At 35.0% G+C, this 18,529-nt stretch overlaps 2 protein-coding genes across 2 annotated transcripts in view; both read left to right on the top strand.

Moving 5' to 3' along the window:
• The window catches only part of LOC107734262 (MAM domain-containing glycosylphosphatidylinositol anchor protein 1-like), a 71,960-nt gene extending 63,970 nt beyond the window's left edge, over nt 1-7,990 (top strand). Inside the window, exon 3 of the mRNA XM_016546176.1 lies at nt 7,928-7,990. Within this exon, the coding sequence (XP_016401662.1) occupies nt 7,928-7,990 (63 nt within the window). The remainder of the gene's footprint in view (nt 1-7,927) is intronic.
• Nucleotides 7,991-8,320: 330 nt separating this feature from the next.
• Nucleotides 8,321-18,529, top strand: part of LOC107734261 (MAM domain-containing glycosylphosphatidylinositol anchor protein 1-like) — a 137,172-nt gene continuing 126,963 nt past the window's right edge. Inside the window, exon 1 of the mRNA XM_016546175.1 lies at nt 8,321-8,468. Within this exon, the coding sequence (XP_016401661.1) occupies nt 8,321-8,468 (148 nt within the window). The remainder of the gene's footprint in view (nt 8,469-18,529) is intronic.

Below are 18,529 nucleotides of genomic sequence, written 5' to 3'. Positions count from 1 at the left end.
CGCTGTGTGCTTCGTTGTGGAAGCGAAACTACTTTGTTTGGTCTTCCAAAAGAGGACACGACTACAAATCAGTGGTTAAGTTGTATTTACAACACTGTTCCAGAACAGTTCAACCCAAATATTCAGGTGTGTGCAGCGCATTTTATGGAGGACTGTTTCCTGATCCTGGTAGAGCAGATTGCAATGCTGGCTGTTCTGACTCACAGACTGTAAGTACGTTTTTTTATATTTAAAGGATTTGCCACTGACGATTCAAACGCGAGTTCTGAGCAATGTGCTTGTTGTTTGTCATTTCTCCGATTACAAATGCAGACATGGTTTTATGTTTATGTGGCGCGATGCAACGCAACGCGTAAAAAGACAGTATAAGTCATTATAATCTGTAATTATGTCCCCACTGGATGCAACAAATGCCTCCTTTATAATGGGTTTTTAATGTTTTTGTCTCGTCGCTCCGGCCAGGACACGGCATCAACAGTATGTGAGGGGCGTAACATTTCCGTCTCATGCTTGAGGTATTCGGCCAATCACAACGCACTGGATAGCTGTCCAATCACAGCACACCTTGCTTTTCAGAACAATGAGCTTTGTAAAAATTGACGCGTTTCAGAAAGGCGGGGCATAGAGGAGAAACAATAATGTACAGTATGTGGAAAATAATGTGTTTTTTGAACTTTAAACCGCATAAACACATTTCATTACACCAAATACACAAAATAATGTTCTTTTTAGCAACATCATATGACCCCTTTAATACTTTGTATTAATTTTAGTTAAAAAACTGTAAAAAAAGATGGTAATTCATATTTTAAAATAAATAATTTTTGATACATTTATACATTATATCATACAAATTTTCAAATGATGGCCGAACCACAATATACATTTAAAAATGGGGCTTTTAAATGTGTTGCACCAAGTTTGATGCCATTGAAGGTTCTCACGTGTCATGTGACCCAGATTTGAGCACTACTGCAGAGGGGAGTATCATAACAGAATAAGCTCTCGCATGGTTTCAGAAGACTTGGAATAAAGCGCAGGAGTCGCATGGGCTATTTTATGATGCTTTTTAGGTCCCTTTCCATTTCCAAGATATTCCAACATATTTTGTTTTTCACAGAAGACTGAAAATAATATGAAATTCAAATGACATTGTAAATGATAACAACATTTTCATTTTGGAGTGAACAACTTCTCTTCATAAAATGTGCATGTAAACATGGCGGTTGCTTTCTGTTGGCTTGTTTGGAGGACAGAAGTGTGATCTTGAAGGTGTGCAGCATCAGGCCACAGAAGGACTAACGCTTTGTACATCCCACGTGCAGCAGATGTATTTCTGCCCTCATTGTGTCCAGGAGCAGAAAAAGCCACCTCACACTTTACACTCTCATTTATTACGCTCGGCGTGGGAAGTTTAATAAAGCTGCTGTTTGTGTAACATATAGAGAGGTTTAAATACTCCGCAGCGCTGCGTGTTATTTGATTAGGATTGATTTCAGTGAACAGAGGTGCAGTTCAGAACGGGAGATGAGCCGGCAAAATCTGACACTGCTTTGGTCTTCTTTCTCTCCTGCTGTTTTATGTTTCTCCTCAGGCTTGCTTTTAGCACTCAAATGGATTTAGTTTTCTAAATATTAGCACAGGACATCTGTGAATTCATGTACGGATTTGGATGTAATTGCACGCTTTATAATTATTACTAGGGTGGGAGTGTCTGTTATCTGGATCTGTTGATGTTACGGAAAGTCATGTGCTCAGAGGATGCTTGCATTACAAAATCTACTGAAGTAACACAAGACTTAACATTTAGGTCTCTAGTTTAATGTAATTATAATTAAATTGATATTTATGACACTTACAAAAAATACCGTTCAATTGTTTGGTGATGGTAAGATGTTTCTGAAGACTCACTAGAAAGTTCACTCATTGCATTCATATGCTCACTGCATTTGAAAATCGTAATATTGTGAAATATTATTAAAATTTAAAAATAAATGTTTTCTATTTAATTTATTCCTGTAGTGCAAAGCTGACTTTTCAGCATCATTATTCCAGTCTTTAGTGTCACATGATCCTTCAGAAATAATTTTTTTTATTTTTTATTATTATATTATGTTTATTATTATATATATTATATTATCAATGATGAAAACAGTTGTGCTGCTTAATATATTTGTGGAAACCATGATACATTTTTCTTTTCAGGATTCTTTGATGAATAGAAAGCTCAAAAGAATGACATTTATATGAAATATAATTTTTTTTGTAACATTATAAATGTCTTTACTGTCACTTTTGATCAATGTAATGCATCTTTGCTCTGAAGAAAAGTATTTCTTACTGACCTCAGACTTTTGAACGGTAGTGTAATTTAGTAATATTTATATTTAATGTAATATTTTTTATATTGTAATAATTATATACAAAATGTATATAATGTTTAATTATTACATTATTTACAGAATTAAGGGAATGTATTAATTATGATCAGATTCCCTGTATTGATTATATTGTCTCTGTACATCGCATGAAATGCCAATACACTTACATTATATAGACTATTGCACTTTGTGTATGATGTTATATGTGCTTTGTGTCCCAGTAAAAATTAACTGAAATCCCACCGTTTAAACTGATCTAACTCCAATTTTTGCTTAGTAAAGAGCTGCAGGAGCTTCACAGTGGGATCCTGCTCAATGTCTGTATTTATTTGGCAGTAATGACCCATAATTATCCTGAGTATTGCACAGCTACTTACCGAATAAATAGCGAACACCTTTTAGGCTAATTGTACATTTTACCTTATTTATTTTGCTGGTTTTGCAACACTTTAGCAATACAAACGGACAGTTTCTGTCATGCCAATAAAGCACAAAATTGAACTGAGAGAGCGAGAGCTAGAGTGAGTGAGAGAGGGAGACACAAGATTTTAGAGTAATAGCCAGTTTAAAGCTAAGCTGCAAACATTGAGCTTTTGTGTGTAGTAATCACTCTTCACCGATTTAACATGCTCAAACATAAAAAGCCCGGCAATGAGCATTAAATGCGCTTACAGTAGCAATAAACCAGTGCTAGCGCTGAAGAGGACCACAGCCGCCCAGATTTAAGCAGGCTTGACAGGCATTAAGCAATAAACGTCTCTTTGCGGATGCTTGACTTGAATTGGTGTCACTCGCAGAGAACTTAATTTATAGAGGCAGTTATAGGATAGGCGGGAAGAGAAAACCTGAAGCAGAGCGAGAGAGAGAAGGTTTGGAAAAATGGGAGTGGGATGATAAAAGCTCTCTTCGGACGCGAGAAGCTTTCCCTGAGGACGTCAGGTAAATGTACTTTATGATTTCAGTCCAGCATGAAACTATTTTTCCTCACACAACCTAGGTAAAAATTACAGAGAAAATGACCTCAATCTTAAAAAAATAAATAAAGGTTCTTCATTGGCATTTATCTATGCACAATCAGCTTGTAACACTCCAAAGAGAAAGGAAAACTTGAAATCGCATCATATGACCCCTTTAATAGTGAAAAAAAGGTTCTTTTGATTATTAAAACGTTCTTCACACTAATAAAAAATGGTTCATTTTCATATAAAGCTTCTTTAGAGAACCCAAAATAGTGGTTCTGTGGCATTGCTGCAAAACCCCTTTGTTTTTAAGAGTTTTTTTTGGAGTACAATGAGAAATTGAATCCTAATTGCTCTATATTATGTTTTCTCCTAATTTATTTTGACCTTTATCGAATGTCATATCTAAAGCTAAAAACTAAAATTCCTCATTTTGCTGCCTGTTGCAGCTTCATTATGGACCTTTTTGTCAGCTTTGTGAGTAAACTTACTATAATAAAATCAACTATATTGGATTATTTGTTTTTAAATGTTGATTGCAAATATTTGGTTCCTACAAAACACATAGCTTATTTTGAATGACCATCAGTGTAGAAAGATGATTTATGCAGCCAGATCATTTAGTTATGACTGTTCCTTGGTCAGTGTTGTAGTCTCATTGATATATATCGTAGCATACTATAGCTTTTGTTAATATTTTGAATTAGATTTTATTTCTCTATTTTTTTAGTTTTCATTTTAATTTTTGAGTAATTAAAGTTTTAGTAATTGTTGTCATTTATTATTATTATTATTATTATTATTATTGTTAATAAAGTATGTCTGTATAGGTTTTTTTTATTAATTTTAAATAATTTAGTTTGAGTTATTTTAGTACTTCAAGTTAAACTTTAAGAAAATGAGAAATGTTGCCTTGGAAACTAGCTGAAATAATATAAAGAAGTTTTTAAAATATTTTATTTTAGTTAATATTAATTGTATTGAAATATAAGTAATGAATTTTTATTGATTGATTGATTGTGGTTTTACTTTTAGTTTTAGTTAATGGTGATAACCCTGCTCTTGGTCTGAGCAAACAGAACCAAATTAATTTCTATCAAAATGGAAAGATGGGATTCAGAAAGCATATCAGAGCATATTGTGAGCCTGATTTTGCAGTAGAGACAGATGAATAACGCTAGCATACAGCTAACAGAGACTCATGGGATTTCTTTCCCAAGAGCAGACAGAAAAGATTGAGTGAAGACAGAGGGAGACAGACAGACAGGTTTTGTACAGTCTATTGGGATCTCTGGAGCAGTTAAACACGGTGATGTCGAGAAGGGCAGCGTTGTCTCTTTCACTGGTTCATCTGTTTCATGACCAATTTCTTCGTCCCCTGTTGTGTGTCCTGTAGCTGGAGCATTCCGGTGTCTGTTACCATCAGCCGTCCTCTCCTTTCTGTCTCTGACGCTCTTCTCTTCGTATCACTGAGACTTTGAAAGTTTCTGTGCCACTGTGACTTTGCGTTGCTGTAAGTGAGCCGTCTGAGGCCGCTGTAATGATAGCCTATCCAGCGCCATCTGTCTTACATCTGCCAGCGCCGGCCCTTTGAGAGCCACGATGAATCAACACGATGATGGCAGAGTTTTGGGCTGCTGAGGAAACAAACAGGACATTTTTTGAACATTCACAACCAATGGTGGATCCTGATATAGGCATCAACACTTTCAGAGGTTCAGCTCACTACTGCACTTGAATTGAAAGGGTGCTGTGACCTACAGTAGCAACTTTTCTCATTATAGAAAGTTAAAAAAATACTGTATGTAAATATATATACAAAAATGTATGTATCCAGTAGCTGTAAGAAGTTTTTCCAATATTTTTAATTATCATTTTGCCTTCATTAGTCCATGGACCCTACAGAGAAGCAGTTTGGAGAATGGATAGATGGATAGATAGATAGATGGATAGATAGATAGATAGATAGATAGATAGATAGATAGATGTGTTAATTTGTTATATTAAATATTATATATGTTATATATATTGAACCTTACTGTAAAGTGTTAGCATATTTTTAAATGTTGTAATATTTTTAATATGTGTGTATATTATACATTATATAATATAATTCAGTATATATACTGTATATATTACATATTGAAAATATGCTAACACTTTACAGCAAGGTTCAATTGAATTAAAATTAATTAACTTTAACTAAGGTACGCTGAAAAAAAATTGGTGTTGGAAAATGTATATGAATTTGGAAATTGCTAGTAAATTTCACAATTAATTACAAAGAAACAGCAATTAGCGCATTGAATTAAACATGAAATTTTGCGGTAGAAAAACTAAAGTAGTATTTTCTTGTAAAACATGCTTCAAAAATCTTGTTTAATCGTTTATTAAGTAAGGGATAATGTACATCCAGCCGGTTGTTATCTCGTGTAACATACCGCTGGATGGCACGATTGACCAATCAGAATCAAGTATTCCACAGAGCTGTGTAATAATATGAATTAATGTTAATCATACAAAATGCATGTAATTTTTTTATTTAGTATTGACCTGATATTTCAGGTCAAGATATTTCACATAAAAGACATTTACATATAGTCCACAGGAGAAAATAATAGTTGAATTCATAAAAATGACCCCGTTCAAAAGTTTACATATCAAAAAAAAAAAGTACGGGATAATGTACATCCAGCCGGTTGTTATCTCAGAATAAACCCCTTCAGGCTGATACAAGACCCCGACACGAGATAACAACCGGCTGGATGTACATTATCCCGCTTATTACACGGCTACTTGTCTCAACTAAATTAGACACGAAATATTGACTTGAGTTTAAATATTTTAATAGCTCTTACGCAAAGCTTCCGCGAAGAAAAACAGTTCCTAACAAACTGCTTTGAGCCTTTTGAAGTCAGACAATACGAACATTTAAGACATAATGTACAGTCCTATCACTAATTACAATAAACAGTTGTTTTTACCATGAAGGACTCTAGCCGCTGCATTTTGGACCACCTGTAGCATGTTTATTGAAGATGCAGGACAACCACCTAGCAGTGCATTACAATAGTCCAGTCTAGAGGTCATGAATGCATGAACTAGCTTTTCTGCATCAGATGGAAGTTTGTTTGGATGTTTCTAAGATGGAAGAATGCTGTTTTAAATACACAACTATTACAAAAGGTTCAAACGCTCACTGATGCTCCAGATAGAAAAAAACGATGCATCAAGATCCAGGGGTGTAAACTTTAATGACACACCACAAGTTGTAAGAGCAGTTCCTCACTTTGTGGGTCGGTTCTGAGTTGTAGCTTGAGCAGGACTATATGCTACAATCTACACAAGAAAGTGGCACAACTTTTTAATGATTTTGCCCCATCAAACAGCTTTTGACCAGCTTTTCTGTCCTTTTCCACCGAGAGGATAGGTTACTCCCAGCAGGGGCTCTCTCTCTCCCTTCCTCTGTGTTAATTTCTCACCCACCACACCTGATAAATGAACAGCAGCTGTGTCCCAAATCCACAGGCAAATAAACCTGAATAAACACAAAGCTTGTCGTTTACACAGGTCGGTGTAATCCCATAATCCTTTGCACGTACGTCCAACTACAATCGGCTGCTCACCCTGTTCAGAGGTGACCCCGGGTAATAATGCAAGCAGCTTACTGATGTCCAGAGGTGGAGAAGTGTAGGAGATTACACAGGCTTTAGTTTGTGATTTTCACTTGACCTTACATACTCAATGCAAAGATTGTTTGAAGGAGTCAAAAGAATGATTGAGATGGATGAGACTCTGATTACAGATAGTCTGAACACTAAACTTGTTGAGTCCCACTGATCTTGATTATCTTTGTGACCGGACTTTTTATACGTCTCTGTACATTTTTTGCACTTTTAACTCTACATTCAGTTATTACTTTGTAAGAGAAAAGAAATGAAATCTTTCTGCGTTTACATGGTTATTATTTATAGATGTATCAGTGGGTGTGTATGCACATATTAAGTCTGAGATTCTGTGACTTTTCCTCATATGTTTATATTTTATAAATTTAACATATACAGTATGTTTAATCAATATTTTAATATAAAAAGGTATTTACTTAATAAATGAGATTTAATCTTTTTTTAAGACATATCTTTTCATGGACTATACATTTATATTATGATGTTTTCTTATTTTGATGATTATATTCCAAGCTTTGATTTTGTTACTTTAAAATATTTGAATGTTAAAAAATACATTTATACATTTAAGACATGACACTTTTTATTGATCTAAATATACAAATACAGGAAAGTCTGAGACCTCATTGAAAATCTGCAACTTTTTTTTTGTTTTTTCAGTTTCAGTTTCTTAAAACAAAGACAAATTTTGACATAACATGATTGTTTAGATGCTTCATATTTTCTTGGTCACAATCAAATATAAGCAAAAGAGAGACCAAATGCTAAGTGATTCTTTTAATTCAACATCTGAATCATTGATTGATTGATTGAAATATCTAAATGTAAAACATGCGCTGAAATGAAATTGTTTTGCATGTTTATTATTAGCTCAAGAGTCTCTGAATGTCGCCCCCTGCAGGTGCGGTGGACCAAGACAGCAGGCAGCGCTTCCGACAAGTTCCAGGAGACGTCCATCAAATAATTATTCTATATATATATATATATATATATATATATATATATAATAGTTAATAATTATTTTAATAAAGTTAATAATTATTTAAAAAAATACTTAATTAAAAAAAATCAGTAAGTGATTCCCTCTTTTCTTTTATTGTTAGATTAACATTATTGAGACATACGGCCTGTATATTAAGACCTACTGTAATGCACAGATATAATGTTGCACATCAGATGTTTTTCCCCAACAGTTGACCAAATGTTCACTTAAGACATAACAGATATTTTGAAATACCGTCTTTTTGCGCACACTTCAGATGTCAGTCAGCGCGATCGTTTTGTTTACATCAGCATGGGTTTGAACATCACATTTCATGGGTTCAGACTCATGCCATCGAGAATTCGCTATGAATATTCACAAAGCTGGAATGCTGCGCTTTACGATGTTAAACTTGTGCAGAGGGGAAGCAGCAGTCGACAAGAAGCGAGCAGAGAAAAAGGTACACCTCTCAGAAAACATACAAATAAAGATCATTTTAGAGGTTGAATTACTATTTGGAATATTGGGATCGCTAGACGAGGGCTCAATTTTGTGAAAAACTCAAATTCGACCAAAATTGACATTTTTCACTTTTTTTGCCTGTAGCTCAAAATTAGCCCGTTTGCATTCTGAATCATTGTGCCAGCACGGGTGTATCAGAAGGAAACAAAAAAGATTGCAAAGGTCTCGAGATTCACTTTTATGAGGCTTGCTCCAGAAATAACGGACAGCAGAAAATAGCAAAACAGCAGTCGAAAATTACTTAAAAATGCGAAGAATTTCAGCAAATCTGTCAAAGGCATCCATTTAATGCATGTTAGCATAGAAAAACAATTAAACAGTTAATGAAACAGACAATAAAAATTGTGGTGGAATGCAAAAACACGTTGTGCGTGAGCCGGCCCTTATTCTTTCACCCTCACGGCTTTGCATGTCTCTGTTGCACATATCGTAACCTGTCAGACTTTTGTATGCTTAATTTACTTCCAGCCGCTAACACACAACAAGATTCAGTCAGCGATCTCCCTCTGCGATATTCGACCATCATGCTTCCCCCGTGGCCCCTCTTTGTCCCCCAGAGGATGCATGTGTTGTTCCATAGGGTTCCCCAGGGGCGGATGATAATTGTGTAGCAGGTAAACAGGGCAGGCTGACAGCTTCTCTGAGTGGAAGCACTCCTGACGGGTGATGCTTGTTCAATTTTCCCCCACTGGCTCCACACGGCTCTCCGGATGACTTTAGCACCACAACACCGGCAATTAGACTCAGGCTGACCAGAGCGGCGAGGCACGGCTCGGACCACCCACAACAAACACACACACAAAACATCCCCCCTCAATCTTCTACAGCACCAAACCCCATTACTGGGAGAAAAGAGAAGTAAGAGAGCAAGTGTGAGCTGTGAGATGGAAAGGTGAGAGGTACAGAAGGTGTGAGAGATAAAGATAGAAGAATTACGGAAGCGGGATTGAGAGGATGTTGGGAAAGGCATGATAATAAGACCCTCGGAATGGCCTGATTCTTTTATTCGGCTGAATAAAAGATCCATGCCGCTTTTATAGCATAACGCCAGCGTTCGCACGCGGACGGCTTGACACAAGCAGAGTTTTAAGAGTTATTTAGTTGGAAAAGTGATGACAAATCTCTCTCTTTTTCTGTTCCCTCCTTTTCCTCCGAGGTCTCTTTTGGTTCATGGCTACGTCCAGAGGCGTTTTGATGTGCTCTGTTAAAGGGACTTTGATATAACCAGTCACTGTTCCGTGTGTGCTGTGCTAAAGCTGTTTGCCTGATTTTATGTCAGCATATTTCATCTACTTAACCTCAGCCTGGCACATGCTACAGAGGCAGACAGCCTTAGTTAACATCAAAGAGAGAGCGAGAGAGAGAGAGATGCAGGAGAGGTACAGAGCAGAGATGTGCAAAACTACATATTTTCAAAATGAACTAGTCTGTGGTTTGTCAGAATGACTATTCAACTAATTGGGTATAATTAGGCGGCTTTAGGGTTTTGCAATCAAAAACAACTGGACGAAAAGGGTTCGAGGCATATGTTTAAAAGTAATATCCTTTAACCTGACATGTTGTAAACCGCAATTCTTATCACATATTTTTTTAATTCGTATTTTTTTCTTGTTTTACAGTAAACATGCGTAAACATCATAAACATTGAATAGGATATATTTGCTTAATATATTATGCAAAATTGCGTCATGTATTAAGAAATGCATTTTTCCCTTGTTCTTCACTATATTTTAAGCTTATAACAAGAATATAAAAAATATATATATTTTTTATTAAAACTATTTTATTTCAAATTAAATGTAATTAAAAAAATATTTGTTTAATCTTTTGTATATAAAATAATAATTATTATCTTTTTAAATTTGCACAACTTTTGCATACTTTGAAATGTAATAATTTTAACGAAACTTAATTGTATTTTTTTTTTGTTGATATTTTTAAATATGTAATCTTGTTATAAGAATGAGATCTAGCGAAGAAAAAAAAAGACCTTTTTAATATATTATGCAATTTTGCGTAATATATTAAGTAAGCATATCTTGTTCATATATGTGTACGTATTTTTACTGGAAAACAAGACAACAATATCAAGTAATTAAAATATGTTAAAAGCATTGTAGTGTATTGCATATTGAGGTAAAAGATATAAATTATTATTGTTATTGTTATTATTACAAAATAAAATTGTGAAAATATATATGAAAACAAGTCTTCATATATTATGCAATTTTGCTTCTCAAGTAAATGTATCTTGTTTTAATGATGTTCAGATAGCTTGCTGACGAACAAGGCAAAAATAGGGACCAATTTTGACCAATCCTGTGCAGCTAATGCAGATATTGATGGGAACTAAGAAGCCATTAAACACACACACACACACACTCATTAGGTGGTTATTTTTGTGCGGGAAGGTCAGTCTTTGACCTTGGCACTTTGGCCAGTGAGACAGTGGGTAACTGTTCTGGGGTCAGCGTGCCTCTACTGTAAGGATGGACTTGGTTCAGAGACCCAGTTCTCACCCTTTCATTCCTTCAGTACAGTTCAGATCATATAATCCAGCACCAGGTAAGAAAGACAGCAGCATGTGTGGAGCGGCTGGTTCGGTGAACTGTGCACCAGACATATTTGTTCACTGCATAATGTTTTTCTTGACATTTCTTGTATACATTTTCAGGATTTACATTTCATTCCATCTAGGTGGATTCAGTCAGGTATGTGGGCATAAGTCACTGAATCCTATGTGTTATGTTTAAAGCTGATCACTTTAAATGAATAAACAGTGTTATTATACTGCTGTGATATTTCACACCGTTCAATTGTTAGAATATGAAATGCAAGAATGATATTTAATATATAGATTATTTGTAGTTAGATAAGTCATTATTGCATTTTTGATGACATTTAACCTAAGCAATAAAGTCTTGAACTGGCACAAACATGTAGAGTATATACAGTAGAATCGCTTGATTGTGTTTTACTTCCTCTTCAGTTTTCATGAGTGCCACTTTCTGAAGTATTTGAAAAAGAGGTTATGAGCTCTTAACACGTCCCGAAGAGGTGAAATGTTTATACTTGCATTTGTTTCTTCCCAGAGGAGATTTTCATTGCTCAGTGGTTGCTCTTCATACAGTATCTCAGGATGTAATTGTATTTTCAGGTTTCATTTAAGTATTGAATTTGTCTTAGATGTTTCTCCTACAACTCCTAAAAGTATAGCCCTATAAGATGAATGTGGAGAATTTTGTCCTGGAGGAATTTGATGAGAAATGTTTGAGCTCATATTGAGGACATTGACTTTTGTATCTTGTCAAATCTGAGCACAGTTTGAGGCATTGTTGAGATCTTTTTTTAAACCTTTACACTCTCATTCAAAAGTTTGAGGGCAAGAATTTTACTCTGAAAAAATAAATTATTAGGATGCATTAAATTGATCAAAAGTGACACCAAAGATATTTTCAATGTTAGAAAAATTTCTATTTATTCTATTTTAAATAAATACTGTTCTTTTGAACTTTCTATTCATTAAGTGTCAAGAAATATTAAGCAGCATATCTGTTTTCAATATTGATAAGAAGAAGACATGTTTCTTGAGCAGCAAATCAGCATATTAGAATGATTTCTGAAGGATCATGTGACACTGAAGACTGGAGTAATGATGCTGAAAATTCAGCTTTGCATCACAGGAATAAATTACATTTTAAAATATATTCAGATAGAAAACCGTTATTTACATGTAATACTATTTCTGATTTTGCTGTATTTTTGATCAAATAAATGCAGTCTTGATGAACAGAAGGGGTTTGAAAACATTAAAAAGTCTTACCGACCCTAAACTTTTGAACTGTAGCTTACATAAGATTAGTTTTTTTCTCTCCCAGGAGAAAACTCTGAGAAGCAAGAGACTACTCATTTTACTCTGCATTTAATCTCCTAGGAAATATATGAAAGAAATCTACACTGTAAAAAAAATTCTGTAGTTTTTACAAAATAATTTGGGCAGCTGTGGTTGCCAGAATAATTTTGTGTTGCATCACAGGAATAAATTACATTTTAAAATATATTCAGATAGAAAACCGTTATTTACATGTAATACTATTTCTGATTTTGCTGTATTTTTGATCAAATAAATGCAGTCTTGATGAACAGAAGGGGTTTGAAAACATTAAAAAGTCTTACCGACCCTAAACTTTTGAACTGTAGCTTACATAAGATTAGTTTTTTTCTCTCCCAGGAGAAAACTCTGAGAAGCAAGAGACTACTCGATTATTTAAACAAAATACTTTCAAATGTGGAGTGTCATGCAGGGAATTCTGGGAATATCAGTTTACAGTTTTTGACTGTAAATTATACATTGATTTGTTATTTTTACTTCTAAAAACGGTAAAATTAACAGCATTTTACTGTAAAATGACATGAAATGTCTGGTTAGATATTTTACAGTTTTTCCCTGTATATAGTACGGGAACTTACTGTTAACCTATTAACAGTTTTTTCCCGTAGCGTTTTTTACAAAATGTTACAGTTAAAATTACACTTATTTTTACAGTGTAATTGATCAATGTGTTTTTGTGATATGGGCTCCATTCGGGTTTTGCTTTTACCGTGTGCTGAGCTGGAGTGTGTTTGGTTGTGCTGGTTGAGTGTGTTTGGGCACAGACTCGTCTCTGCTCTGATTCATCTGGAGTGTGTGTGTGTGTGTGTGTGTGTGTGTGTGTGTGAGCTGGCCTTCAGCCCTGGCTTGACTGTGAGTGCCAGAGTCTGGCGTCACAATACAGTCCACAAAAAGCCCCTTGTGCTGAAGACACCAGAAGAGCACTGGAGGAGAATAAATATGAACCAGTGACTCACACACATTTAAAACAGGCCTGACACTATATACTAAATCTTAGTGCGCTAATTAGAAAAGCAAAGTACAAGAATTCCACCTTCTTTCATAGGAGTTTAAGAGCTTTCTCTCTCTCTCTCTCTCTCTCTCTCTCTCTCTCTCTCTCACACACACACACACACACACACACACACACACACACACACGCATACTCTCACACTTCTGTGGTTTATGGAGAAGGTACATGGTATTTGACCTTTGGGTTGTGATTGTGATGGGTAGTTGGCTAAAGGTGAGTCATTGTGCTTTCTTTAGGCCCAGACAGAAATGTGTGTGTGTGTGTGTGTATGTGTGTGAGCGCCCACATGTGGTTTTTCCTAAATGGCATTTTTCAGTGAAACCAAAACCAGTTAGTTCATCATATCTCGTCTGTCTGTGTCATCGGACAATTTTTAAAAGGACTTTTCAAAGAAGGGAGGGAATGAGAGGAAAGGGCAATGACAGAATGAAAGAAGGACAAAGAAAAGTTGGAAGAAAAGAAGAGATGAAAGAGAGCGAGAGGTGCAAGAAAAGAGGAACTACAAAAGAGGAGAGGAGAGGAAAAGTGGAATGGGAAGCTTGAGAACAAAGACATGGTCATAATATTTGGCTTTTCATGAAAATGGCCCTTACATTTGTGTCCTGTCATAATTTCAGTCAATTTTACTCTCATTAAATTATATTTGATTTTAATAAAGTAACTTAAAGTAGCATTGTGCATTTGCATCATTTTGTACAGATGCATTTGTAATATTATATTTATATTAGTGCTGTCAAACGATTAATAACGATTAATCACATCCAAAATAAAAGTTTTTGTTTACGTAATATATGTGTTTACTGTGTATATTTGTTAAATATACACACACATGCATGTGGGTCAAAGACGTTAAGATGTCCGCATCAAAGGAAATTTACAAAAGTGATTTTATGTCCATAGAAAGCACATTAAATGTTTAAAAAGGTTTGGAGGATAAAATGTCAAAATTTGGTTGAAATAATGTTGCATTGTCATTCAGTGTAACACAATATTTATGTAAAAATTCAAACAACATGCTTATTCTGACATGTACATATTAAAATATATAAAAGAATAAGGGAGCATATTAAATTTTATTGTGTTTAAAATGAGTAAAAAATGATTACTGACAAATGGGCAAAACCTAGGATAGTGGGAAATTTAAAAAATGTAAAATTACAACTAATTAGTATTTGGGGTGAAAGTAATTAGTCTTTTAATATATCATAAATTGATTTTTGTTGAAAATGTGCCTGACAAGATTGTTACACTGAATGACATTTTAGTGGGTCTCTTCTGTAAATCAGCGACAAGTGTATGATATTTATTTTTTGCTCAGAAAAACAAAAACAATTAAATTAAACAGAAAACTTAAAAAAAAAATTGGGGGAAAAACAACAGCAATTTAAAGCAATATTACACTTATTGTTTTCATGCTTAAACCCTTTTTCGTCTTTGACCAATGTATATATTTAAGAATTTTTTTTTGTTTATATAGAAAATATTCATATTTGTATATAATGTACATGTATGCTCATATACATGTATGTTTGTGTATTTATATATACATAATAAATATACACAGTATATTTTGTAAACAAAAACTTTTCTTTTGGATGCAATTAATCACGATTAATCGTTTGACAGCACTAATTTATATATTATATACACACTACTTGATCAATATATTTTTTTTATGTTTCTTAAAGACGTCACTTATAGTATTACTCCAGTCTTCGGTGCCTTCAGAAATCATTTTAATATGCTGCTTTGCTGCTCAAGAAACATTTCTGATTATTATCAATGTTGAAAACAGTTGTGCTGCTTAATATTTTTGGGGAAACCATGATGCATTTTATTTTAAATTTTTTCAGGATTCCTTGATGAATGGAAAGCTCAAAAGGAAAGCATTTATTTTGTAACATTATAAATGTCTCTACTGTCACTTTTGATCAGTTTAATGCATTCAGATTACCAGTGTTCATTCACTGATTAGCTCAAGGCATTTGAATTATTCCAAACAATAATATTCTTTAAAACATTTTTTTATCTTTTAGAAAACATTGCTAGTGCATAAACATTGTTAATATCTTGCAGTGTTGTTTTTTTCTCGTCATATTTTTGTCAGCAGCATTCAGCATGTTTAATTATTGTCACGATGCATATTTTTAGTCTTTGTTGTAGAGTCAAAACAGCCTTTGTTAAAAAAAACATTTTTGTCTGTAATTCTGTTGATCTGATTAAGACTTGATGAAAGGACAGGAGAGGCAGAGGAGAGCAGCAGTAGAGACCTGCACACTACTGGCAGGACGTCTCCTTGAGCTTCGGGAGGGAGAGCAAATTAGACAGTGATAGCAGGAGGAGAGAGACGAATGGAGGAACACGCTCATTCTTCTCCTTTGATGAGTTTAACAGAGATCACGTCACACTCTGACCTAAGATCAGCTTCTTATGATAAAGCTTCTTATCCATGTCTTTGTTCTCTGGCTTGACTCACATCCTGTTCAAAAATGAGTTTTTAATAATTTTGAAAGAAGTCTCTTATGCTCACCAAGGCTGCATTCATTTGATCAAAGATCCAGTAAAAACAGTAATATTGTGAAATATTATTACAATTTAAATGAACTCTTTTCTATTTGAATACATTGTAAAAAATAATTTATTCCTGCGATGCAAAGCTGAATTTTCAGCATCATTACTCCAGTCTTCAGTGTGTCACATGATCCTTCAGAAATCATTCTAATATGCTGATTTACTGCTCAAGAAACATTTCTTACCATTATCAATCTTGAAAACAGTTGCGCTGCTTAATATTTTTGTGGAAACTGATACATTTGATTTTTTAAGCATTCTTTGATGAGTTGAAAGTACAAAAGAACAAGAACAGCAATTCACTTCACGTCTTTGTTCTCTGGCTCGACTCATCATCCCAAAAGCCTCTCATCTCGTCAACCAGTTGCGCTAAGCAAAGTCTTCTTCTAATTGGCTGATTTGGGTTGATGATGTTCCCGCCCCCTCACCCTTGTCTTTGATGATGTCACCTGAAGGCATGGCCCCCCGCTCTTAAACGCTGCCTCCCTCCCGTGTGGAGCTGCCACGGCTTCCGCCTCATGCTTGACAGCAGGCTGCTGGATGAAAGAGAATGCTTCCGCATGAAAAATTTCAAAACTATTAATATACACTACAGTTCAAATGTTTATGGGTTGATAGGATTTTTTTTACGTTTTTGAAAGAATTCTCTTATTTTCACTGGATGTATTTGATTAAAAATTCAGTACTGTTGTGAAATATTATTACAATTTAAATGAACTCTTTTCTATTTGAATACATTGTAAAAAATAATTTATTCCTGCGATGCAAAGCTGAATTTTCAGCATCATTACTCCAGTCTTCAGTGTGTCACATGATCCTTCAGAAATCATTCTAATATGCTGATTTGCTGCTCAAGAAACATTTCTTACCATTATCAAAGTTCAAAACAGTTCTTTGTTCTCTGGCTCGACTCATCCTCCCAAAAGCCTCTCATCTCGTCAAACAGTTGTGCTAAGCAAAGTCTTCTAATTGGCTGATTTGGGTTGATGATGTTCCCGCCCCCTCACCCTTGTCTTTGATGATGTCACCTGAAGGCATGGCCCCCCGCTCTTAAACGCTGCCTCCCTCCCGTGTGGAGCTGCCACGGCTTCCGCCTCATGCTTGACAGCAGGCTGCTGGATGAAAGAGAATGCTTCACACCGCATGAAAATTTCATACGGCTCTAATAAATATCTGCAGGCGGTCTAACAGCCACGCGCTCTTGTTGAAATGCCGAACTTGGCGTGAAGCATTGGAAGAGTGAGCTTCAGTTTATCATTAAGATCATTTGGTGTAGAGCGAATATAGGGAGACTTTTTAAGGTGTCTGGACTGCTCATTTGTGTCTTTTTAAGTGAAACAGATTTGGTGGAAGTCACCCGAAGGGCAGGGGAGATTTCAGGAGTGGAAATGCGAGTTAAAGTGATGGTGCTTCATCTGTAGTGGGTTTCCTTCAACTTTGTATTGAATAATCATTAGCAAGAGCTTCACACGAGGGTTATACAATGAGACACGATTTAGCTCGTTTCATCTGCAAAAAGGTTAGGGCTGAAATGAGCTTGTCAGGGAGATTAGCTTGAGAGGGATAGCCAAAATGCTATTATATGAAAACTGAGTGAGAGAAAAGCAACAAGAAAAGTAAATAATACACTTTTAGTCCCTCTAGAATTTTATTAACAGGCTATATCCAGGTGAATATTTTTTATTTTATTTTTATGTATTATTTTATTTGTTTTATTTGATCAGAAATATAGTGATATGATCATTTGCCATGTGTTTCGTTGATTTGCAATCAATTTTTTTGTTTCATTTCTGCTCTTGGGAAACATTTTAGGATTTTCAGCACTTCTTCACTTGTTATTTTTGCATTTATATCTTAATATTAGGGATGGGCATTCCAAGCAAAATTAATATTCAAAAATCGCTGGGTATTACTCGACTATTATTTGAAAATCGCACCCCTCCCCCGCATGCACGCACAAACACCCATAAACAGAGAGAGGGATTCAAGCTTTCAATCTGTATGATAAACTGTTTAATTCAGAAGATAGGCTACCTTAACTCAAGCCATATAATGATTGTAACGCGCTGAAATATATTAATATAATAAACATAACCGAATGATGGCACTTATTAACATAACAGTACGTCGATTAGCATAAATCAACTGCTCATAAGGCTAGGCCATTTCCATTATAAAAAATGGAACCGCAAAGGGAATAGATACGAAATGGGAGAAAAAATATACTTTAGTATCTTCTGTCGCAATTATATCATTGGGTAATTATACTGTATATAAACTGCGGGCATCAGGGAGCCCTTATTTATATGCGGGGCATTGAAATCGCTTATGAACGCGCACTTGTTTTTTACTTTCACTTTCGAGATTCGCAATCACACGTACGGAGCAGCACTCGGCAGTACTTACCGCACATTTTACAAGATTGGGTGTTTGTCAGTGGTGCTCAGGATCTGCAAATCATTTGCCATCATCCTATCAGTCATCTCTCCTTACTCTGTTTATGTGGTAAGTGAAATGTTATGTA

Source organism: Sinocyclocheilus rhinocerous, unplaced genomic scaffold, assembly GCF_001515625.1.
Source record: "Sinocyclocheilus rhinocerous isolate Xijiao unplaced genomic scaffold, SAMN03320098_v1.1 scaffold730, whole genome shotgun sequence".
NCBI classification, from domain to species: Eukaryota; Metazoa; Chordata; class Actinopteri; order Cypriniformes; family Cyprinidae; genus Sinocyclocheilus; species Sinocyclocheilus rhinocerous.
Note: the sequence above shows the minus strand (reverse complement) of the source record. Positions and strands in the feature narration are given on the sequence as shown.